This window comes from Eutrigla gurnardus (genome assembly GCF_963514095.1).
Source record: "Eutrigla gurnardus genome assembly, chromosome: 8".
In the NCBI taxonomy this organism is placed as follows: Eukaryota; Metazoa; Chordata; class Actinopteri; order Perciformes; family Triglidae; genus Eutrigla; species Eutrigla gurnardus.
This window is the reverse complement of record NC_139922.1, coordinates 29,182,733-29,206,978: the sequence shown is the minus strand read 5'-3', so window position 1 is coordinate 29,206,978 and position 24,246 is coordinate 29,182,733. Positions and strand designations below refer to the sequence as shown.

The following is a 24,246-nucleotide window of genomic DNA, read 5'->3' as shown; positions in this document are numbered from 1 at the left end:
TTAATTATTTGACGCGAGATTCAGTCATCTTAGTAAAAAAAAAAGTATAAATGTCCTTCATTGGGATAGTTTATACAAAATACTTTGAGTATATTTCAGAGCTTTTTACTTGAGTAATGAAGTTGAAAACTCTTTGAACACAAGTATCTGTACTTCTTCTTGGGTGTATACTGTCTGATTTGTATTGTACTTTAAAATAGTAATTTATTATTTCCTCCCATGCACGTGACCTTTTCTTTCCACTTTCTTCTGTATTCTTTTATTCCGCTACAATACCTCACCTCGCCTGTAGGCGTCGCTGTGAGCCTCTCCGCCCGCTGTACTTCTTCCTCACATCTCCACATATTCAAGATTGGCCTGGTCGCCGGGGAATCTCATCGTGCAGGTTTTATTTTTCATGATTCTGCTCTTCAGAACTTATCGAGGTATTATTTATTTCTCATCACTTCCGCCCATCTAGACGTTTTTTTTGCTCCTAACTTCCGCCCAATCAGAAAGCACCTTCCGGTCCGTTCAGGAAGCGGCTTCCTCACCTGCCCGACGCCGACATCAAAGCACCGGTAAGTAAATCACCTGTTCTTGTACTCGAGTTAATTAATTGCCGATGTGTTCACGAACATGTTTACTAGAGTGGCCATTTGGTCATAAGACCTTAGACTGCTGCAGTTTACAGTTTCATAAAGTTTTTATTTAAACCCACAGTTTCCTAAGGGGGCTCTTTGTAAAACACAATCGAGATGTGAACGAGCCAAGAAATATTCCGTAATATTCACGAGCCAAGTAATGTGCACGAGCCACGAGTCCTTCTTGATAGTCACTCATAAGGAAGTTAAAGTATAATTGGACTGTCTAGATCTTTGGATCCATAAATCTATGGAGGTGAATAATTGGCAGGTTATTGCCTGTTTGAATGAACGACTCTGCACCGCTGAGTCATGCAAACACAGCTGAAAGTCCATTTTATTTATCGTTTTTATTTATTTATTTACATTTCATTTGAATATTTTGCATTTTTTTCACATTCCACTCCCAATATCTAAATAGGCTACTATTTTCTTCTATTTTTTGATTATTAGTATTTTATTGAGTTTTTGTACAGCATTAACTTCCAGAATGTCTTCTTAATAATTAAAAGTGACTTGCTCCTCGAAAGAATGTTCTTACATTATATTTTGAATTAATAGTTGGCGAAAAAAAATCTTAAAATGCCAATAAGATTGTTTATCACAATTATAATAATAGCCTCGTTTACTTTTTACACACTTTATTAACAAAAGTAATAAAATAAACTAACCACAAAGAAAGCATGAACCATATATAGGCTATAGCTATGTAATTATTTTGGTTATTATGATCTTTTTGCCCATTAACTTCTCTCCTCGAAGCCATTCAGGTTGAAATAAATAACAAAAATGAATCTGATTTATGACTTATTTATTTTTTCATTCTGTGCAGATAAAGCCTTTTATTTCATCGTCCATCCACTGCAGCGTTCTCCACCGCTGCTGCTGCTGCGGTGCACTTGATGACTCATTTGCATACTGATCAGCAGCCTGTGGGCAGCTGCTGTGATCGAATGAGCCCAATTAAACTTGAGAAGTGGATACGTGACACCCCGCCTGCTATCGAGCAGCAGTAATCATCCAGCATGCTTTGTTGCGCTACACACTAATTACACCTGTTGGCTTCTGGAGCAACACTTTAATAGACAAGTTAATAGCAACTAAAGCCGAACAATGCGTGTTTTTTTTATTATTGTCCAACAACGACAACAAAAAAACATTGGCGGTTTGACTTTAAGGCAAAGGTATATCTCGTTTACAACATAATCAACTTAATCCATGCAGTAATATGGAACATAATCAGACATGTTTATTTGTGGTGGTGGTATATATATATATATATATACATAAGTAGAAAACAATGAAACACGCACCAGTCAACGGGGTTTTCTTTAAGCTGTCAACGTCCACGGTTCTATTTCCACCATGCTGCCTTGCTGCACAGACGCGCGTACAGACCGATTTAACGGAACATACAACTAAATTGCCTTCTAATAATAATGAACTAAGTTAACGGTATGTTGCACGCGCTTTGTGGTCAGGTTTTGACCCTCTAATAATAATAATAATAATAATAAGTTGACGCGCACGCGCTCTCGTGGAAACCGCGACGTGGTCAGGTTTGGAGACGATTACGCACAAGTTCTCCAAAGAAACAGACTGGCAGATAACATGTGATGATGATGATACAGTATTAACAGATTAAATGTAAATTATTTTTTTAGTTTTTAATAATACATTATGGTCACTCCATTTTACACATTGACTTGTTTATGATTACAGCAGAAACACCAGAATCTTAAGAGGACCCTACTCCACCAAATCCTCCCCTGGCGCGAACCTCTTGCCCGGGTGCTGTCGCTTGTCCTCGGCGTGGCTCTTGTTAATGTTGTCCAAAAAGTCGAGCAGCAAACTGGTCTTGCTGCTGCTGCTGCTGCTGCTGCTGCAGCTCGTAGGCTCCAGTGCGTCGCACGGACTGTTTGTGCCCAAATCCGGACTGGGGTTGTCCCAGAAACGCTTCCCGGGGTGCTGACGCTTTTCCAACTCGGCGACATCTTCGTCGTCTTCACCTCCCGTGCGCGCGTCTACGTCCCAGACGCTGTCGTCGTCCTCCTCGTCGCCGCCGCGCTTCCCCGGGTGCTGCCGTTTGCTGCTGCTGTGCAGCACCAGGTAGCGCCTCCCCGGATGCTGCCGCTTGGACAGTTCCCCCAGGAGCACCACGGGGCTCTCGGAGACGCGTCCCGCCGGGAAGCGCTTCCCCGGGTGCTGCCTCTTCTGGAACTCCACGAACGAGTGCAGCTCGTCGTCGCGTTTGCCCGGATGTTGCCTCTTTTGAACGTCCGAGTACTGCTGGTCCTCCTCCTCCTCGTCCTCGTCTCTCTTGCCCGGATGCTGCCGCTTCTCCAAATACTCGCCGTATCTCTTACCAGGATGCTGTCGCTTGGACACCCACTCTGTCTGAGAGGAAGATCCCTCTGGAGAAGGAGAAACATACAAGGGAACCCCGAGTTTACTTTTAATACCCCTTTAATGGAATCGTTTTTACGCACGGCGCCGTGCGTAAATTACGCACAGACGGGTGCAGCTGGAGATCCATCTAACACACATTATCGAGGCTTGGAAGTGGATTCTTTGCCATTTTTATGTTATAAAACGAACTATTTATTGTGATTATTTCTAACATTCTAACTGGAAACGAGCTTTCGGCCCACAACTGCTGTTATCACTTGAATCCGTTTGAATTTAAAACACGACAAATTGGCCAAATATCAGTGTCGGTAGTGGGGGGAAAGTGGTTCTAATGACACGTTTAAAACTTAGAATTCAACACACACACACACACACACACACACTTCCGTTTACGCACCGTTTCTGGCGTCGTCGTCCTGCATCTTCTTGAGGATGGAGCGCAGCAGGAGACTCTCCGCCCGCTGCAGAATGATGTCGTCGATGGTCCTCCCGTCCGCCTCGTCCTCGGCGGGGACGCCCTGCGGTCCTCCAGACGCGGTCACGTCGCAGACCACGAGGACAGCCAAGACCAGCAGACACGTCGACTTCATGGTCACTTTAGTCGGTCGCCTGATGGAGAAACGCGATGGATGAGAGATGTGGCTACACTGCAACTATATATATTACACATTTAAATTAGATATGGAGGCACACAGTCTTACTTTTTTCGGCAACAATGTGCAGACTTTTTCTTCTTCTTATACAACCATTAAAACAAGTAAATCTTCTAGAGGAAATAAGTGAAATAATTTCACCTATCTACCTTTTTTTTAACATAAATAAACGATGTAATCTGAGACTAAGTTTGACCAGAAGTGATGCAGCAGTTTCCACTAACAGACAAACAAAGTGCGCCGCCGGACTCACCTGGGGAAGTATCCTCTCTCTCTCTCTCTCCCTCTCTCCTCTGTTGAGCGCGCAGAGACCGGGTCTGGAGGTATGAACAGACCTCTCCGCGTCCCGGCATTTATACTCCGCGGTTACTGTCGTCACACCAACGCTGGAGTCCCCCCCCCCCCCCCCCCCCCCCCTCTTCTGGAGCCATCGTCCCCACTGATGTCACCAAGTGGATGCGGGGAACGATCCCCCCGTTATTGGCGCACCGCTGCCCACTTTATCACCTGGAGAAACAAATAACGTGTGAGAGACAGCAGCAGGTGACTGGACAAGATGAATTCACTCATAAAAAAACCCTACATTTTAAGACCATCTATTCACACTCACGCAGTTTCTCTTTGAAGGTTGAATACACTTTCATTTTTGGGGTTTAAATATGGTTTCCTTTATTCAGATTGAGTCTCCAGCAGCCGGTTTGTATTCTAGTTTGTTGCTCCTCAGACAGACTATAGACTGAAATAACCAGGGCTGCAGAGAGATGCATTCACATGTTTCATAAACAACCATAAATAATCACCCTTCAGGTCGGGCTGCATCTGGTGGCTCCCATTGGTTTTACATGGTGAAGGTATTTCTAACACTTAAACATGTGTTCAGGCTATAAACTACAGAATATGACTGTTTTTTATGAAACAAATCAATGCTGACATTTCTTAACCAGATTTATAAAAAAAAAATTGTCCAAACTCGAAATCTGCTGTTTTTAATCAAACCTCATCTTTCAGAGATAGTGGAGTGCTTGGGATCTACATCATGAAATGAACGAATGTTAGCATTTTTATTTTTGGCAGCACAAGTCTCCTTTCTGTGGACCGGACATGAAGCTATCGGCACATTCCGACATCCGGCGGCTTCGCGTTCACGACTTTTATCTGGCCAGCGTGTAGACGAAGCATTAAGTTTCATTTAAGACCAGTTAGCTAGCTAGCGTTAGCATGCGATTTCCACCATGGTTTCATGCTAGCGTTACACTGGTTAGAGAAAAAGAGCAGAACAGCAATGATTATTAATATAAATTATATTAATAACAATATAATAGATGAATAAGAATAATATCAGGGCATTAAAATGGTGCAGTTACTTGAAAAGGCATTTAAAAAGTAATAATCATTATATAGTGATATAATTATTAATTATAATGAATGATTTTCTTTTTCTTTGCAGAAAGAAAGCGAAACCTCCACAAAAAGACGCATGGACGTGATCACACGGCGCTCGTCTCGACGGTGTCTGGTGAGTTCAAGTTTTATGACGTCATAAGATGTTTTGCAGACGGCGTGCAGGAGAAGTTCTAATCTAAACTAGACAACGTTATCTGTCTTTTTAAGGAGATTTTTGGCCAAATAAAGCTCATTTCTCAATTAAAATCTTACCAAAACACACATACCGGTGTGATAAATGCTTAACATGTGTATTTAAATGATTATAGTATTATTATTATTGCGAGTTTCCAGTATTCAAGCTAAGCTAACTTTAGCCGGTTGTTGGAAGTCTTTGGAATCTGGAGACTCTGTTTGGGTGAAGGCCCGACGCTGAAGAGACGTAGAACAATCGGAGCAGATGATTAAAATACGCCCTCCTTTCTCTTCATTCACTTTCATACTGCGGGAAAAAAAAGAAACCCAACAAAGCTCGCTATCGGAGTGTTTCAGAGCTGGAAATCATAACAATTAGTATTCGGGGTCTGGATTGTGCTGCTGGCGTACGGAGGAAGAAGACGGGGTAAGTATACACCCTGTGTGCTGGGAGGGAATAATGAGACTCATTAGCCTCCGTCCTCTGTTTACTCTTGCGGCCGTTATTTATATATATATATATATCTATCTTTGTAAAGTCTCTGTGAACTTCTTCTTCTTCGTAAAGGAAGTTTTTTCTGCGAATCCTTGTACGTCGTCCTGTACGTGTTCCCAGATTAATGTCGGACTTTCCGGGAGTCTGAGATTAGCGTCCGAGCAGCTCTCCTCGGGTTTAATGTGTGTCACGACGCTGGCCCTTCTTGTAACCGGGTACGTCACCATGGTAACGTCCGCTGAACAGCTGACCTGCTCTGGAGTGGGGTTAACCTCAGAGGAGCCTCACGAAGATTTCACCGCGTTCGCAGCGAGGGTTTTTACATTCACGGCATCAGAAGTTTTTTTTTTTTTTTGTTTGCTGCAGAATTTTATTTTCTACAATAATGATATAATGAACAAGAAAAATCCCATTGGCTGCTTGTCGGAGGGAATCGGTGCGACGCCAACTTCTGTGACTGACCTTCCCCAAATGGCATTCCTGCAGCAACTCATCATTCAAATGGAGTCTTCTTCACTTTTAGCTCTGTTTTTGGTCTCCACCTCCTCCTGAGGGGAAATATCCCCGTTACATATTTATTTACATTCGGCTGATAAAACTCTTAATAAATAATAATAATACAAAAAAAGAGGAAATTAACCCTGGATCAGAAACAGCAAACAAAGTACTCTTTCCCCAGTTTTTAATTATACGTTTTAATATTTAGTATCACTTGTTGGTTCGTGAAAAAGACATGAAGACATCTGACACATTAAAATGTGAATTATAGCAGCTTTAAATGAAGTTTACACAGAAACTCAACAGCGACTCTGACAGTCATCCTCTCACGACGCACTGCTTCATTATTCGGCAGCGTTTCTGTCGCTGCTCAGAATGAATGAATGATGTTATCGGTTGCAACAAAAAAACAGTAATATTCAGTAAAAATGAGTCTATTAAAACCAAAATGTTCCCAAAGTTCAGTGAGGGGAGCCGTGAGGAGGACAGGTGAGATCCAAACACCTGCATGTTCACACACGGACACCTTCACGGAGGTGGCGAGACGTGTGACAGGCGACAGGAAGCGTGGACAGACAGGCAGACAGACAGGCTGAAGGCCGACACGGGAGACGAGGCGACAAAAAAAAAACACAAACACAAAAGTGAGTGCGTATGGATGACGCTATAACCCCCCCCTCCAAAATGTGACCCGGGCCTGACAGAGGTCACCGCAGCGGGGGATGAGTGACGGCTTACTGTGTGTGTGTGTGTGTGTGTGTGTGTGTGTGTGTGTGTGTGTGTGTGTGTGTGTGTGTGTGTGTGTGTGTGTGTGTGTGTGTGTGTGTGTGTGTGTGTGTGTTTGCCTTGCATGTTAATGTCAAAGATTTATTTCGTGTTGAAGTGTTTTATCACTTTCACGATTAGTTTTTTAATGAGTTTCTATTCTCAGATGCATCATTGGATTATTTCCAAAAAGACAATCATCGAGTAGAGTTTTTATTTATTTATTTTTTATTTTTTTTTATTAATTATAAACACAACAAATCATACCAAGAGAGCAGCACACATTTGTCTTGTTGTCCCGGTACGTCCACATAACAAACTCGTATAAACAATCACAACGAGTAACAAAGTAAATCAATAAAGATTAACAAGCATATTATAGGAAGTGAGCTCCAATGCAGCTTGTTGACCAAAATACAGACTACTCTTTTAGAATGCAGGACATTAGACATGAGGAAGGATTAATAATAATAATGATAATGATGATAATGCAGGTGGATGTACATACAGCCAAGCATGTAGAGAGAGTTCATGACCCCGAGGCGATTGTTGACCTTTTGTGAGGAACATTCAAATGATGAAGAAACGAGGGGATGAAGGACGGGGGGCAACCTGTGTCACAGAGTGCAGGTTCACCGGCTATAAACTGGAAGTAAATATCACAACGGGTCCTTAAAGGGCTCTCAGTGGGGGCCGGGGGTTACCTGCAGCTGTTTATCCAAATAACACTGTCACATGACCTCCATCCACCACACCGCAGCTACAACATAGAAGACAGATTTAGAAACCCATCATTTTTATCGGCGGGATATTCACATTTAAGTGCATTTTTGCATATTTCATCTTTTTCTCACAGGTGCCAAATAGAAGAGGCGAGTTGTTATTCGATATAAAATTCCTCTCTGATTTTTGATTTTGGGCCCACGTTTTTTTTTTTTTTTTAAATCAGTACCTGCCAGACTCTGAAAACTGGGCTTGTTTTCATTCCCACACTTCTTTTTATTTCCTCATTTTTCAACACGTTATTCGGCATCACAACACACACACACACACACACACACACACACACACACAGAGCAGGAGAGAGACGGGAGTATTTTGCATTATTTATCTTCACATTTCATCCATCTTAGTGTCTGATAACCTGAGAATCCCATTATCTCCCAATAACCCGCCAGGCGCCTGTGTGTTCCTCCAGCCGGAGACCGTGATTAGTGCACGACTACCACATGCTACGACTCACTTATCATCACGCTCCCCTCTCTCTCTCCCTCTCCCCCCTCTCTCTCTCTCGCCCAGCCCTCCATCACAGTCAGCTGTCTGGGACCAGCCAGTAATCGAGCATAGATTGAGATGGTCTTTCAGTCTCACGGTCGGCAGATGTGAATTTTTTTTAGTTTTTAAAAAAAATAATATTTCATTCCTTTGGGAGTGACGAGAGGGAAGATATTCCAATGGGGGGGGGGCAAAGTTAGGTGAAGGGTCTCTAATGGGAGCGGTGCAGGGAAATAGATCTCCATCTTATTAAGTCACTTCGTCTATAATTGAATCCTAAATACCCCGTTTTGTTAAAATGAAGTGCTGAAACGCTCGTAGTGATGAACCCACTGAGGAACAGAAGGAATGGATGCCTATGTTAACTCCCCGGCTTCATATCTCCATGACGACTCTTTATCATCGTAGAAACAGATCTGGCGTCAGAAATAATCGCTTCTTTGAAGCATCGCGATGCTTTGTTGAACGATGCGGTAAAGTACGATGCCGTATGAGGGTCACTGTCGGAAAAAAACTGAGCTGAGGGAGGGGGGGCAATAATCAGAGAAAAAAGTGACAAATTTGCGAGTTTGTTAGCTTTTTTTTCACTTTCGTCAACACTTAGAACAAGTGACAGCTACCGTTAGCATCTTAGCCCAACAATCAATAAACACCCATAAGATGACAGTTTGTCCTCATATGAATAAAACAATAAGCATCATCACCATAAGGACCTTAACAAGGCGTTCTCATACATTGGGATGGATTAATCAGAAACATAAATGCGTACATTCATGGGAAGTTAACATAGTTAGCATAGATGCCGGTTGTTTGTAGGGGTAGGTAAAAATATATATACAGCAATATATCGCCGCCAAATACAATATTGATTTTTTAACTCCAAAGATCGATTTAAAAAAAGATTCACATTAGACGCGTTGTGAATGCAGTACTTTATCCTTTTTCATTTTATTTTCAATATTTATTTCATGAATTTCATGTGAATTAATAAAATGGAGAGGCTGTTTTGAATGAAATAGTTTTGACTCAATTTGTCCTCTGATCAATATCATCTGATGTACATATACAGGTACTTGTGTTTTCATCTTTATTTATATCACAATATCGTGATACGTATCGTGACCAAAGTATCGTGATACATATCGTATCGTGAGGTTCTTGCCAATACTCACTAGTTGTTTGCATTGTAATAAACTCACAAATTAGCTACTTTTTTCTCTGAATATTGCCCCCACTCTCTGTTTTTTTCCTACAGTGGCCCTGATACACGTCATAGTAAAGTCTACAATTGATTATTTATTTATTTATTTTGGGGGGCGGCAATCTTTCCACATTTTATATCAGTAATGTAGCACCTCAACTGTATCATACAAATAGGATTGTTTTTTAAAGATTTGAAAGTAAAATTCTCATTATATTTAAATCCAAAATAGCATCGAACCGTGAATTTACTACATTATCGATCTGCTGCCGGTCTCTAACAGATTCCGATAAAGCCGGTCCATGCATTCATATAAAGGAGACTAGATTCGTGGTAATGCATCTTTTTGCTGGACTTCTAAAACAGGTATTAAACAAACCCCAGCTCATTCAGAATGCGTCACTCCCCGTACTCGATATCCTACCAAGGTTTGGACCTTCGAACCTCAGAATAGCTGAGGTGCATCTTGGATCAGATCGCATATTTTTAGCCTCGCGTGGCCCTCGGGGGTCCGTGTGGGAACGTGTGAGGAGGACGTAACGGGATAATGATGATCGCTATCGTAGAGAAGCCGTACGAACCCATCCATCTTGCGTACGTAACCAGGAGGGATCGCAAGACGAGCACAGCATCCTTCTCTGGTATCCGTCCCGGGGAAACAGCCCTCGTTAATCTAATAGGCTGCAAACAGGTGGGCAGCTGCGAAGCATATTAAAAGTGTTTATATATATATATAATTATATTTATATATAACCCAAATGTTAACGCCGCGACATGCAAATCCTGTTATCTTCCTCATCCTGTTATCTTCCTCGCCGTCGTCTTCGCCTACGAAGGATGGAGCACTTATACGTGGTGTTTATGAGCCTCGCTGTGAAATAAACACTCCAGAAACACAACGAGCTGCATGAATGTTTCAGTTTTAGAGAGATGGGAGAAAGCGTAACCGTCTGGAAGCTGCAGCAGTTTATAAATCCAGCACGGTGCCTAAATGATGCTGGCTGTAATAAATCAGAGAGCTAAATGAAATCATCTCCTCTGGGGAAAAAACAGAATTTTGCTCGTCAATCTTGAGAATATTAGCTATTTTGTGTCCATGTCTTCTTTCGGACTAGTGGAAAGAAAACATTTAGGTGTTTTTTTTACTCTAATGTTTCTATTTGCATCTGTAGATTTAGATTAGATTATATTCGATGGTGAGGCATTTACATATTTACACACATCAATCATTAAAAACTGTTATCCCTGAATATATGGCGACGATGGATTGATCTTGGCTGTTGACAGTATATATATATATATATATATATATATGCATATGGATGCAAAGATGCAGAATTCCCTCACATCAACAAAATGAAAGAAGAATTTTGGACCTGACTTCATCCGGTGTTTCCGATTCCTGCTCTTGAAATGTGTATTTGAGAAGAGAATGTCTCATTTGCATATTTGAATACACATTTTCTTATAACTTGCTCTCTAAGAAATACTTCTCTTGATGTAAGTCCTCAATGTGATACATTTTTATATTAATAGTGATGCCATTCTTTCTCTAACTTCATCTACTACTCCCACTAATACTGCAGTCGTAGCTCACAGTCCGGCCAGTCCCGAGTTCGTTGTAATCCGCTCTGATGTCACAGAGACTCGAGACCATGTCTCCGGTCTTCCGGTCTCTTGTTCCTTGAGGGTGCGGGCAGCAGCAGGTCTGAGCGTGTTGCAGCTGAGAGTCACACCGATCAACTCTTGATGTGAGGACCAGTACAGACTTGTAAACTATCGGACGTGTTATATTTATTTATAACTGCAGGAAACGACTTAAAGAGATGGGAGTCTGTTCTTCCTGGAGGCCTATTTTTATTTTCAATTAGGCTGTATTTCCCACGATCACGGCGGCAAGCTAGACCGCGTTCACCTGTGTGACGATGTTCACGGTTACCCTGATAATGGAAATTCATCACGGTCAACTTATGATGAGTGTTTTTGATTGCGGCCCGTGATAAAATCCAACACTTATATCAAGTATTGTTGAGTCATTGGTGCTGAACTCCAAGTTGCAAGTTTGTTTCTGAAGTTTCTGACTCAGTCCAACTTGAGTCTGAGTCATGTGACTTGAGTCCCACACCTTGGACTTACGTCTTGATTGGAGTGACTTGGACTTGGCACACGAGATGAAGCCGGACAGCAAACACAAACTCAGCTGTTGTTGTTATCAGTAAACAGACTGGTGAGTGAAGCGATGTGGATCAGAACCGAGCAGCAGGGATCCAGCAGGGATCCAGCAGGGGTCCAGCGGTCTCCGTCTGTTCCCACCTTCTCCTCGCCTCGCTAACGAGCCAACAAACACCCCCTCGCCTCCGTCCAGGTCTCGTTTTGAGCTCAGAATGAGCACTTGATTGTGTGGAGGTTTTTTGTTTTTTTTAGAGCCCAGTGTGAGAATCTATTTCAGTCCGTGTCGGTGATTGTTTAGAGAGGCAATGCAGCAAAGATGCATCAACAAGTGACATCACGCACGGGGGGCTATAAATATATATATATATATAGTGGTGGGAAAAAATATTGATGTATCGTGATACTCTTGTGCAATATGTTATCGATACACTGGTGCCAAGCGCCACAATATTTTCAGTGGTATTTTTTCTCCTTCAGATACACAGATATCATGATATATCGGTATATCGTGTATCGCAGAATCGTTATCGTGGGCAAAATATCATATTATAGTTATTGTTATATCGTTATCGTGGGGAAAATATGGTGATATCGTTATCGTGGGGGAAATAGTGTGATATTATCGTTATGGCGAGTTACCCTGTGGTTCCCACCCCTACGAGACATACAAAGAGAGTTTGCCTCGCCTCACAGGGAAACCCCGTTAGATGTGAGGCAGCAGCAGCAGCAGGTGATTCTGCATATTGACTTTATTCCCGGGAGACGACGGAGGGGAGAAGGTGCCGTCGTTGTGAGGAGACTGCAGTCGGGCAAACAATGATCCTTCACCGGGAGTGAGGCGCCCGCGTCGGTACTAACAACGTTGTCTTCGTCGCTTCGTGGTCAAAATGACAAACCCGTTAGGTCACAGCGGTTGATCTCCAGCTTTTGTCTTCACTAACGAGGTTTGCGGGTCGGCTCGCTGCCGTTTCGTCGGCTGTTGTCGTGTCGTGTCAAAACCCTGACATCCGGGACGAGACCGCGGCCGCCATTTACAGTAAAGAGCAGCACTGACAGGCTCATCTGTTCCATCGGCCGAATGGAAGGAGACTCTGTGATGGGGGGGTGTAAAGGTCAAAGAGTTGATCTAAGGGGCAGACGATCGTGTTTTTTGTTGTGATTGAACTCTCACAGATCCGTAAGATGCAGCCGCGTGTTCATCAGACGTGCCGCTTTAGCTGAAGCCCCTTCCATGAAAAACCTGTTTGCCTGCCCAGCAGCTTCGAAATGTGTGATGAAGGGAAATAATATTTAACATTGCTTTTTATCGTCGTAAACCACTTACTCGTCGGCTAGGTTCTTATTGAAATTTCATATCAATAAGAATTTCATTCATTCAATAACATGAGGCAGCGACACACCTTTCTGCTTCGATACAGTATTATGATAATTATTTTCATATAATTAAATTGTTTTGCAAGGCTAACACCAACACCAAGGGATCATCTTTTTGATTATTTATCGTCGCATACATTTACGTTGAAAAGGTCTCGATGTGGAGAAGGTGCGTAATAATAAAAAAAATATCTCAAATTCCCCTCAAATGCATTAAATCTAAAGTAACAAGCCTGTTCTGAAAATGTGGGGAGGAGAAAGTACAGATATTTGTTTTAAAATGTAGAAAAAATAAATAAATACCCAAGTAAATAAAGATACCTGAAAATTCTGCTTAAGTACAGTAAAAAAAAGTATTTGTACTTCATTACTTCCCTCCTCTGGAAATAAAAAATATCAAGATTTGTCTACAACAGAAATTGTTAGCAGGATCAGCTCATTGTTGGCTTTAGTCTTTTCACTGTTTGCAAAAAAACAACAACTTTTCCTTCAAGAAAGGTTGTTTTTGGGGGGATTTTAACAAGACCACAGCGGTGAATCATCTGCATATTGAGATCGCACCTGAACGTGTAAAACAACATCGTCTGAAGGTGGCTGCTCATAATAAAGACTTGATTAAGTCAGAGGTGAGTGAGATGGGCATGTTTCCCTCTGGGACAGGAAGTCAAAGGGAGGACTAACAAAGATGCACCAGATGGGGGTCTCATCACATTGCGAGTCAACTGAATCACGAAATAATTTTAAACTCGGACGCTTTTGTGGCTCCAGAAATACGATTACGCTCCAAGAGAATTAAGCTGATTTCACTAAGAGGGGCCGCCGAAGGAAACATAATGGTGCGGTGATTGGTGGTGTGGGGGCGGCTTTCCTTATTGTTCACGACAGCAGCAACACACACACACACACACACACACACACACACACACAGATTGATGTTATGAACAGGATGGGAGCTTCTTTTTTTCTTTTTTAAAGATTCTAAATAACACAGGGATCAATCAGTTTGGCTCAAACTGATGATCAAAATCAATTATGTCCGCGGTGTCTTGTTTCCTCAAGGCTGACCTATTCCCCCGTCTCGGCGTGATGCAGTTATTCCCACGAGGAAGTTCAAATGTCACATTAAAGATAAATCCCGATTCTGTCAAAAAGACCGTTTTAGTATTCCTACAGTGTTTTGCCTCCTTCATCACTTTTTTTCTCCCTCCTGCTTCCAGAACTGTCGGGATCTTCATTTTTGTTGTTGTTCTTATTGTTGTAATCAATTAAATTGATGCATTGAGGGCCAATAAGAGCTCCTGGCTGTAAAAGTTGAGGGTACAAAAGGGCACGACGGTGGATTCTCTGCACTTTTCTATGGGACTTGTAATAGCTTTCGCGATCGGGTCCAGTGCTCAAAGAAACGGAGGCGTCCAAGTCTTTCAGCTCCGTACGCGTCCATCAAATTGATTCTCGGTCCGCTGCCAAAAAACCTCTGATGGACTTTGGTTGAGTGCGTTCGCGATGGCCGAAGACTTTAGATCGATGATTCTTTTCCCCCCCAAAAAAACGTGCGTAGTTATGTTCAACGAAAGAGCAAAATGGAGAAAAGAAATTGGAGAAATATTTTCTACTAAACTTTAGCCATTTTAAAAGTAAAAGGCCTTTTTGCACACTGAGTCAGAAACTCTATCCCGATCAGGTGGACTTCAGGATGGCGGTGGTCCAGTTGGACAAGCTGTTTGGACCTCTACGGTGGCTTTGTAACGCCTTTTGACAAAACACAGAAAATCAAAACTGTTCCGAAAACTGTTTGACGAATAAAAGTCAGATTGCAAACCTAATTGACACAACTTGAGTTGGTAATTATCTTTTAAGGTGTGACAAATTTTTACAACCAAAAAGAGTGTGCAAAGGCCTTAAGTGTGACCTAATGTCGGCTGCTGTCTGCTGGTCTCGCGGAGAGGAAAAGGTCTAGATTCCATGCCGTTGTGCAACCGTCCCTCCGCCCGTCTCTGGTTGGACGCTCCCGTCATCGTCCTGGCAACGCCGGCCTGCTGCCACACTGATGGGAGCTGAGCAGCAGCGAGGCTGACAGTCCTGCTGACTCACCACTCCCCCAAATGGGTTCTCCGAAGACCCCCTCAGACCTCCGAGCGGACGGTATTGTGCACAATCCACACCCGCAGTATTTTTGCCTTGATACCGAAACTGAAGGAACAAAACAAACACCAGATTCGGAGACTGATGCTCCAGAAATGTTGTGTTTTCTGTTCTTATTCACCTGCTTCTAAAAATGTGAATATTTCCCACAAAATCAAAATTTGATTTATTCCAAGGAAGTTAAAAAGAGCAACAAAGGTCGTGTAGTAAAGGAGGTCGGGATGGATCAGCGGGTAAAACACCAGACTTTAACACAAGAGACCACTGCCTCAACCACGATCTTTTCATAAACCCAACAAAGTTATTTAGTTTCCTTAATCTAAGAAACGTACTTACTTTGAAAAGAAAGTATGCAGGTAATGAGCAGAAATACATATTTTTTGCTGAACATTAATAGGAAAAACGCACCAAAAATTAGGAATTACTTTTCTTAAGATATGAAACGAACCTCCAGTTCTGAAAGGTGAAGCCAAATGCGGAAATGCCTTAGACATTTTGCATTATGCCTGCTGACCACCAGGGGGCGACTCCTCTCTGGTTGTATAGAAGTCTATGAGAAAATGGTCCTACTTCTCTCTCCTGACCACCAGGGGGCGACTCCTCTCTGGTTGTATAGAAGTCTATGAGAAAATGGTCCTACTTCTCTCTGCTGACCACCAGGGGGTGACTCCTCTCTGGTTGTATAGAAGTCTATGAGAAAATGGTCCTACTTCTCTCTGCTGACCACCAGGGGGCGACTCCTCTCTGGTTGTATAGAAGTCTATGAGAAAATGGTCCTACTTCTCTCTGCTGACCACCAGGGGGCGACTCCTCTCCGGTTGTATAGAAGTCTATGAGAAAATGGTCCTACTTCTCTCTGCTGGCCACCAGGGGGCGACTCCTCTCTGGTTGTCTAGTTTCAAGTCTTCTTCAATCCAGCATGATGTTCATTTAGTACATTATGGTCCATTTAGAGTCCACCAGACCAGAAAGCAGAGGGTGCTTGAGGGGGCGGGGCTTACCTGCTGATTGACAGGATAAATTGCCTTATCAAACAAACACACTCTGTCTGTTTGCAGACCTCCCAGCAGGTGTAACTGAGCGTTTTTATATATGAGCGTGTTCTCGTGTGCACAGCTGGCACCAATGCGGCTCACCGTGACGAACGCCGGCCGAATAAAAGAGATCTTGATTGCGTATGCTGCGCTGCCATCCGCTGAAATATTTCAGATGGATTCGCCTTAATAGATATTTGAAGGCGTTGATGCAAAAAGAATCCAGTCTCTTTCTCGCTCCATAAGACGAGATAAGGAGAATAATATTATCCTCTTGATGGTTGGCGATTACTACCAGGGAGTCGAATCAGAAACCAAAGAATGTACATCATTAAATTATATATTATATATATATATGAATGATTAATGTGTTCATGCATGTTTAGTCTTTCATGTGGATCTAAATGTGCCTTTTTAATTAACTTCTTGTCCTTTGGTCTTCTGCCAGAGGAAGTTGTGTTTTCAAGCAGAGATGTAACATACTGTACACACACACACACACACACACACACACACACACACACACACACACACACACACACACACACACATCCATGAAAGCGCCTACAGAAAGTTTTTCATAATGCGAGAGCTGTAATTGAGGGTCTTCGCCCGTTTAGCGTTAAGGTAGGCTCACACACGTAACTATTAATTTAAATGTGGGTTTTGCTGACAGCAGCGGCCACCCACACACTTTTTACCCAGAATGCATCAGCTACAGATGGGAAAGGCTGAGCGGGGCTATCGTATCGTTATGAAGGTAACATCCGCAGGATAGAACGAAAGGGGTAAAGATAGCGAGGGGTTGTTGTTGCTCTCTCTCTCTTTCTCTGTGTGTGTGTGTGTGTGTGTGTGTGTGTGTGTGTGTGTGTGTGTGTGTGTGTGCTGTAATAGAGAAGAGAGGGCATTAGGCACACTCGACACCGAGGCAGCAGGAACTTGCAGCAGAACTCCGCCGAGTCCTCTTCATCTGTAATCAGCCGAGTGAGAGGGGAGTCACACCTTCCTTTGCTCCTCCACACAAACAATCCTTACCTCTCTCCCACCTCGCCCCTATCCCAGAATGCAAGGCTTCATTTATTTATTTATGTTTTATATGTAGCATTTTATGCAAAAGAACACAACGGAGTATCAGGGCCACTGTGGAAAAACAAAAAAACAGAGCAGAGAGAGGGGGAATAATATTCTGAGAAAAAAAGTATGAAATTTGTGAGTTTCTAAAGTAGCTAATTTTCGAGTTTAAAAGTGGCAAATTTGCAAGTTTATTACGATGCTAACAACCAGCATCTATGCTAGCTGACTTCCCATGAATGTACGTTCATTTATGTTTCTGATGAATCCATCCAACGAGTGACAACGCCTCGTTAAGGTCCTTAGGGTGATGATGTTGATGCTTATTGTTGGTTTTATTTATATGAGGCCAAATTGTCATCTTATGGGTTTTATTGATTGGGACGGTTGGGCTCAGATGCTAGCAGTAGCTTTCACTTGTTGTCATAGCAACGGCAAACATCCGGTGTTAGGGGAACCAAACAACTTGTTTGCGTCGGCTGTGACAAGTGGCAAATTTGCGACTTTATAAACACGCAATAACTTTTTTTTGGCCCTAATACGCCGTCTTTGAAGAATAATCTGGAAGTGCAAAGTGAAAAGTCTTTATAAATGAGCAGTACGAGTGCGTTTCCACACATCCGTGAACTTCACATTTAACAATAAAAACCTCCGCCACTTCCAACTTCCGCCCTCGCCTCTTCTTCTCATCTACAGTGTTTCACCACGTCTTATATAACCAGGAAATGGCCCCTCGGCGGCGATATAACCTGTCTGTCTGTCTCCACGTCCATCCTCGCGCTCTCGGCAGGGTTTTACTCCATTAAAGGATTTGATGGCGATGAACTCCAGGGACGTCCTCCAGCCCCCCTCAAGGAGCCAATTCATGAATAAATGAATAGGACGGATAACAAGATGCTCATTTGGTTGCACAGTGTGTGTGTGAGTGTGTGTGTGAGTGTGTGAGAAAGAGACTCCCAATTATCTGAACTGTACTTCCCTCCAAAAATAAAAAATAAAACATGTATTTTTATCCAAAATTTTGTGGCAAAGGAACGTCTCTAACGAGCACTTCAATCAGCTGATTTAACCGCTGATTTGCAAACATGGGGGCGTTTAAATCATCAAGTAGTTGTTTGCTGCCTCAGAGTCTGTTTAAACCAGAGTTAAATGTTCCACTGGCCTCCCTCGCTTGCCTACACTTACCCATCTCCAGGTTTCATTTCTTTTACCTTCTCCTCAACATTGTTTTCTGACGTTTATTACACAGGACACAGATGGGGGGATTGTATGCAACGAAGGCCACCACGACACTTTACGACAAATTTGTTGAATCCAGTTTTTGAGAATCGTGAATTTAGTTTGTATCTCTACAAGCCTCTAGTCGACTGATCGTCGAATCATGTTTTTTTTTTGCTCATTGATTGAAAAAGCTCCGTAAAAGTCTCTCACCAAGGGGACAGCGGGACGTTCAGCTCCGCCTACAGCCCGAATGGAATGATTCTGTTTCGACTTCGACTATGAGATCGGTGGTCCAATCAGGCTCCTGAGATCGAATAGTCGACTATTTGGGGTCACCCCTCCTCCACATACGGAGTGGATTCTCCTCAAGGTCACCGTGTTTCTTACAGTAGCCCAGAATGGATAAACTTAAGACCGGCTCTAGATGGGCCTTTCCTGTTTTTTGCATAGGCCACCCTAGTTGTAGTTATTGCTTGTGCAACCATTGACACTTCCTGCGTACAGTGTGACACCAGGATGACCATCTGTAGCCAGATGAGTGTCGAGACGGCCGACTTTCCAACTGAACCCGACGCCGTGAGTCGTGCACGCTGCATGGATGTTATAGATCACACACGTGGATGCTCACTGTAATTACTGACACGGTGGAGCCTTCGACTCTCTTCCCCTTTTTAATTGATGGAGTAACGAGGCACCGGACGGAGCAGGTGTTTGGCTGCTGTCGTCAGGAAGGTCAGCGCTGTCAACTTAGCAATCGTTTGTGTGTGTGTGTGTGTGTTTGTGTTAATTAACTGCTCAGCAAACATTGTGACAACCTCAGACGGCAACTTGTAGCTAACGGCGCTAATAGTAAAAAAACAAAACTAGATTAATTTATTATCATATGCACAGTCAAGAAACGTGTTTCTCTGTACAATGAAGTTCTTCGTTTGCTGTCCACAGAATGCCAAACAATGTAAAAATATTAGGGATGCACGATATTGGATTTTTTGCCGATATCCGACACCGACACCTAAAAAACTTCCACACCGAAAACATTTTGAACTTCTCCATCGCTCTGCTGCAAGTTGAAGTAGGTCACGTGTCATGTCGCGCTCCTCAGGCATCTGATTTAATCAAGGAAGCAGCAGTCTTTATTTATCGGTTTAATATCTTGGCATGTTATCTGATATCCGATAATACATTTTAACGTCAATATCAGTCGATACTGATACCTTGCCGATAATATCGTGCATCCCTAAAAAATATCTAAGTATAGATAAATAATACAAATCAAAGCAGTTTTAACAAGCCAGCACGTGACAAATAAATAAGAATATAAAACAGTAAAACAAAAGTAAATGTAAACGGTGAATTGATATTATGTATTATGTATATCAGAGCAAGGAGAAGCTCAGATAACAACACACACAGAGGGAAAAGTGGCTTCTCACTCATTTTCCTCGGCGGAGTTCTACTTTTGATCAGAGATCATCAACAGGGGGGTCCCGGACCCCTAAGGGGTCCACAGAGTGACAGTAGGGGGTCCCCCCAAAATATGATCCAAAACTTTTTTCTTCTAAAATTTAAAATGTCAAAAAAGATCTAATCTAAACATCTAAAATATAAATGTTAATTGTTGTGTTAATGTGAAATTGTGATGTTGAAATGCCAAATAGAATTAAAATATTGGATAATAAGTACTGTTATACTATAGGCTGCATTACACATTATTATTGACCCGGTTTAACAAGCAACACAATCTTATATGATATGTAATAGGGGGGTCACTATCAGCCTTGGGGGTCCTTGGCTGAAAAACGTTGAAGACCTCTGATTTTGAAGATAAATTTCAGCTTGAAGTAGAAACAATAGTGTTAGTGTGGAAGAAGTCACGGTGAATATTAGAGTAAAGATACTACTGTACCTTCTCCAATAGACGCGCGAGCGTGGCTTTTAATTGCCCTCGCCATTATGTCCCAGAAGGACTTGCGAGGCTTCAGCCGAGAACTTTAATAAGACAGAAGAATGTGTCTGAAACCCAAAGTGGCATGTCCTATTAGCGCAACGTAAAGAGATCGGGGATATCTCAGCGTGTCACCGACTGAAACACATTAGGCTTGTCGGCCCGCCGCCCCGAGCAATCACACACACGGCGGGTATTATCCTCCTTCCTGCTCATTTCCTCAGCGTTTTCATACGTTTGGCCTACATTTAATTTTTTTTATCAGCGTATGATTTAAACCAGCAAGTTGACAGCTTAGCGTTATTTTTGTGAAAGTGTTCGCCTGTTTTTTTTTTTTTTAATAATTGAAGAGGTAAGAGAGGATGACTTCTGGGTAATTTGTCTTTGTAGGAAGCTTATCTCATTTTAGAAGTGTAAAAAATAGCCTTGTTTATTTTCTGATGGGAGGAAACTTTAATCCTCGATGCAGCCTCGCAAATTACAGCCGATCCAGTTCTGAGGTGATCTGAGGTCTGATGTCGGGTAATGAGGAGCTCACACTGTGTTTGATGTGTTGTCGGATTAGGTGAGATAAAAAGACTAGAAGGTAAATCGGAAGTACCATCTTGGGGTATAATGTTTATCTATTTCCTACTAGATAGTCCGCCCTGATTTAAATTAAAAAGATTAAATACTCTCCCTCCACATATAATTTTTTGCAAAGTGAGATGACAGATCACAAATGTTTTATTGCAGTGGTATACAAATATCCATTTATCTGACTTTTGATATTGTTTTCCTTCTTTCCTTGTCTTTACTTCCCTCCATCGATCAAATAATCCATCCAAGCAGAATTCAACCAACCTTTTGGCAACAATTAGGATTCGAACTCGGCTTCTGAATCGTCCGTTTTCCCAATCGACACACACACAAGTTCATTATATCGGTCCGATGCCACATGGATCACTTCTGTTCTCCCAGCAATCTCTCATTACATTATCTCCGATCAATAAGACGCTGCGGCGGCCATTCTGGCTCTTTGCACTCAGAGGTTAAAAGCCAGCCGGCTAATACGTGACGCTAACGATATTAGCAACAAAGAAACGCACAAATGAACATATGTTGCCGTCCACAAAAGAAAGCTAAAAAGGGGAAACTTTTGCATCTTGAACATTTGTTTCCACACTTTTTTACTTTTGAATCCCTCGGGGATTCTGGGGGGCTCATTAATGAAAACTCTCTGGTCGAACTTCAGGTGTGATATAACTTGTGCCGTGACTCATGCGGTATCGTGAATTATTTGTATCACAGCCCGCCGCTATTCCCCGATGATGAGGACGCCTATGAGGCCACGGCTGTAAGTCAGGTGCAAAAGGAAAAGCAATTAGGTCTCATTTTCACAGCATTTCTCAAAATATCTCTCAAGGATCTTCTCCTCTATTGCATTATATATCTACCTCGAGGATGTTCTATAAAAAAAACTCCTCCGTTGTCATTCATTTTCATATTCAAGTTGATATCATTACAACTTTTTCCTAAAGCTAAAACACGGGTAGAAGTTTCCACGTCTACAAATATTAGATTATAAAAGATTATATAAAATAATCCTTTATCAGTCCCACAGCGGAGGAAATTCACAAAAATATAAATTCTTGTCAAAGAAGTGTAACTTGTCCGACTGGGAGAGTTTATGGTATTTGGTTGTAAAACCAAAGTGTTGGACGAATCAAAATATTCATTGAAGTCAGCGGCTCATCGAAGGCATTAGGTTTATCCTCTGGGGAACATGAATGTCAACCAAATCTAATGCCAAGCCATCCAATGACTGTTGAGATATTTCAATCTGGATCAAAGTAAAAAAAGTTTTTCAATTAAGACATCGAAGTCAATGGTCAGTCCTCCTGAATTGTCCTATCATCGCCATGACGACAGGTGTTTCTGAGGCAATAATTAAGCCCCTGAAATGGTCCCGATGGTGGCCTTTAGGAACCGCTGTAGTCCACGTTGTAGACCTGACGGCATCTTAACAGAAACGTTTGAGACGTCTTCTCTAGCGTTAGCATTAGCCACAGCAGCTGTCAGCCCTGCTTGGCTAGCCCTTCCCTCTGAATGCTAATCCAGAACTAGACATGACAATTAGCCCCATTAGCATGCTGATCGCCGTGGAGATGCAGAAAGACTGAGGGGGAGGCAGAGGTCTCTGACCTTATCAAAGACGGAGCGACAGTGGGCATGATCGGAATATAGAGTGTCTGTTTATTTTTTTATTTTTTCAAAAAGTAGAAAAGTGTGCAGTATTTTTATTTTTAAGTCCCTGATTTCCAGGTTCTCGCAAAGTGTCAAATAAACGTAACAGTTGATGCATTTAAAGGACAAGGCTGAACGAGTGACTGCAACGGCTTAAATACCTTCTTAATGTGTTTGTGGATCTTTTGGCCTACATGCCCGTTTTTAAATGTGTTGCTTGTTTACACAGGGGAATAGTTATTAGAGAAGCCGCATTTAACATCGTGAACGTTAATAAAGCCGAAGTGGGGCAGGCGGCCACATTGAGCAATAAAGAACTAGCAATGCTAGCAACAATACAAGGCCGTGCCGGGTCCCGGCGGTGCTTTGACCTGAATATCACGTCGAGAAACTTTTCCCTCGGAAGCAAAAATGCAGCAAGAGAAAATCCGAGGATATCCTTTTGGGGATCGTGATAAGATAACCTCACGCCACTTTTTATCTGTTAGAATGACGCACAGATACTACGATCTCTCAAACAGAGATTATCAGAGTTATGGACAACCTGTCGTTCACGAACCGGAGCTCATTAAATCTCACCGTGGACAGAAAAAACCCAGAAACAATTACCACTCTGAAAAGGATTATTTCTAAAAGAAAACGTCAGGCCTGAAAAAAAAACGAAGCCGAGAGACTTCCACCTCGAAGGCGTTGCACTATTGATGCACATCAGCAGCTGGAAGTTTAGGAGATCAAAAGGGAGAACAATTTAAAACGCGTGAGGCGGGAGTGTGTAATGATCTTGAGAGGTCAAAACGAGGGGCAAAAGTAGACGAAGACGTAGCTACATCTCCCTCAGGGTGGTTTATATGTGTGATAGAAGGAAGAGAGGCTGTCCTTTAGTCCCCAGACTTCCCCAACACCTCCCACCTACATGTGCCCTCACCAGGCTGGGGATCGATCCCCCGGCTGCCCGCCTCCACTCCCGCGCCCCGGACTCTTCATTAGTCCGGGGGGCCTGCTGCTGCTGCTGCTGCTGCTGGAGTGGACGCTCTAATTGACGAGGGCCACTGAGAGCCAGCATCCTCGTCTGCCACGCGCTCTTGGATGAGAAGGGGCCCCGCCAGGCGTCAGCCGCTCGATCTCTTCCCTCCCCATTATCCCCCGCTCCGCTGTGGGAGCAGGAAAAAAAAAAAACAGAGAGTGTGTTAGCATGTTTTCCGTTTGTGCGCAAGTCCTTCGGCTAATGGGAGCAAAAAGGTCTGATCGGATCGTGTAGGAAAAACAGCGTGACGGCATCGGAGGTCTGCAGCACTTGTTTGCAGCCTTCTCTTTTCCAGGACATTGCTTTTTGCAGAAAGGATGTTTTTCATGTGAACTTCCTGTTTGTGTCACACTAAAAGGGTGATTCATACTTCTCGTCTAATTTCATTTCCTCAATCGACACGGTTGAAAGTTTTAATTCAGGCAATTCACGGCGTGGCGGGGATCATTTGCAGGGATGTTACGATCTTAATGAGTAATTAGATGAAAGTATTTTTACTTGCTGACGACCCGGGGTCAGAGAGCATCATACTGGAGGGT

At 42.7% G+C, this 24,246-nt stretch overlaps 1 protein-coding gene and 1 long non-coding RNA gene across 6 annotated transcripts in view; one reads left to right on the top strand and one right to left on the bottom strand.

Moving 5' to 3' along the window:
- Positions 1 to 2,025: 2,025 nt before the first annotated feature.
- On the bottom strand, positions 2,026 to 4,055 carry trh (thyrotropin-releasing hormone). Its single transcript, XM_084016062.1, has 3 exons — positions 3,939 to 4,055; positions 3,430 to 3,641; positions 2,026 to 3,037 (listed from the first exon to the last, which is right to left on the bottom strand). The coding sequence occupies exons 2-3, from the start codon at positions 3,620 to 3,622 to the stop codon at positions 2,373 to 2,375; spliced, it is 858 nt and encodes a 285-aa protein (XP_083872188.1). The 5' UTR covers positions 3,623 to 3,641; positions 3,939 to 4,055; the 3' UTR covers positions 2,026 to 2,372.
- Positions 4,056 to 5,138: 1,083 nt separating this feature from the next.
- The window catches only part of LOC311017233, a 33,013-nt gene continuing 13,905 nt past the window's right edge, over positions 5,139 to 24,246 (top strand). For all 5 annotated transcript variants that reach the window (XR_014597610.1, XR_014597611.1, XR_014597612.1 and 2 more), the window contains exon 1: positions 5,139 to 5,201. This is a non-coding gene — a long non-coding RNA (uncharacterized lncRNA). The remainder of the gene's footprint in view (positions 5,202 to 24,246) is intronic.

Excerpts from the sequence above, each read along its gene's own strand:
- trh (XM_084016062.1), bottom strand. The coding sequence starts at position 3,622 with ATGAAGTCGACGTGTCTGCTGGTCTTGGCTGTCCTCGTGGTCTGCGAC. Across the intron at positions 3,038-3,429 it reads GGACGACGACGCCAGAAACG|AGGGATCTTCCTCTCAGACA; the intron begins GTGCGTAAACGG and ends CTCCTTCTCCAG.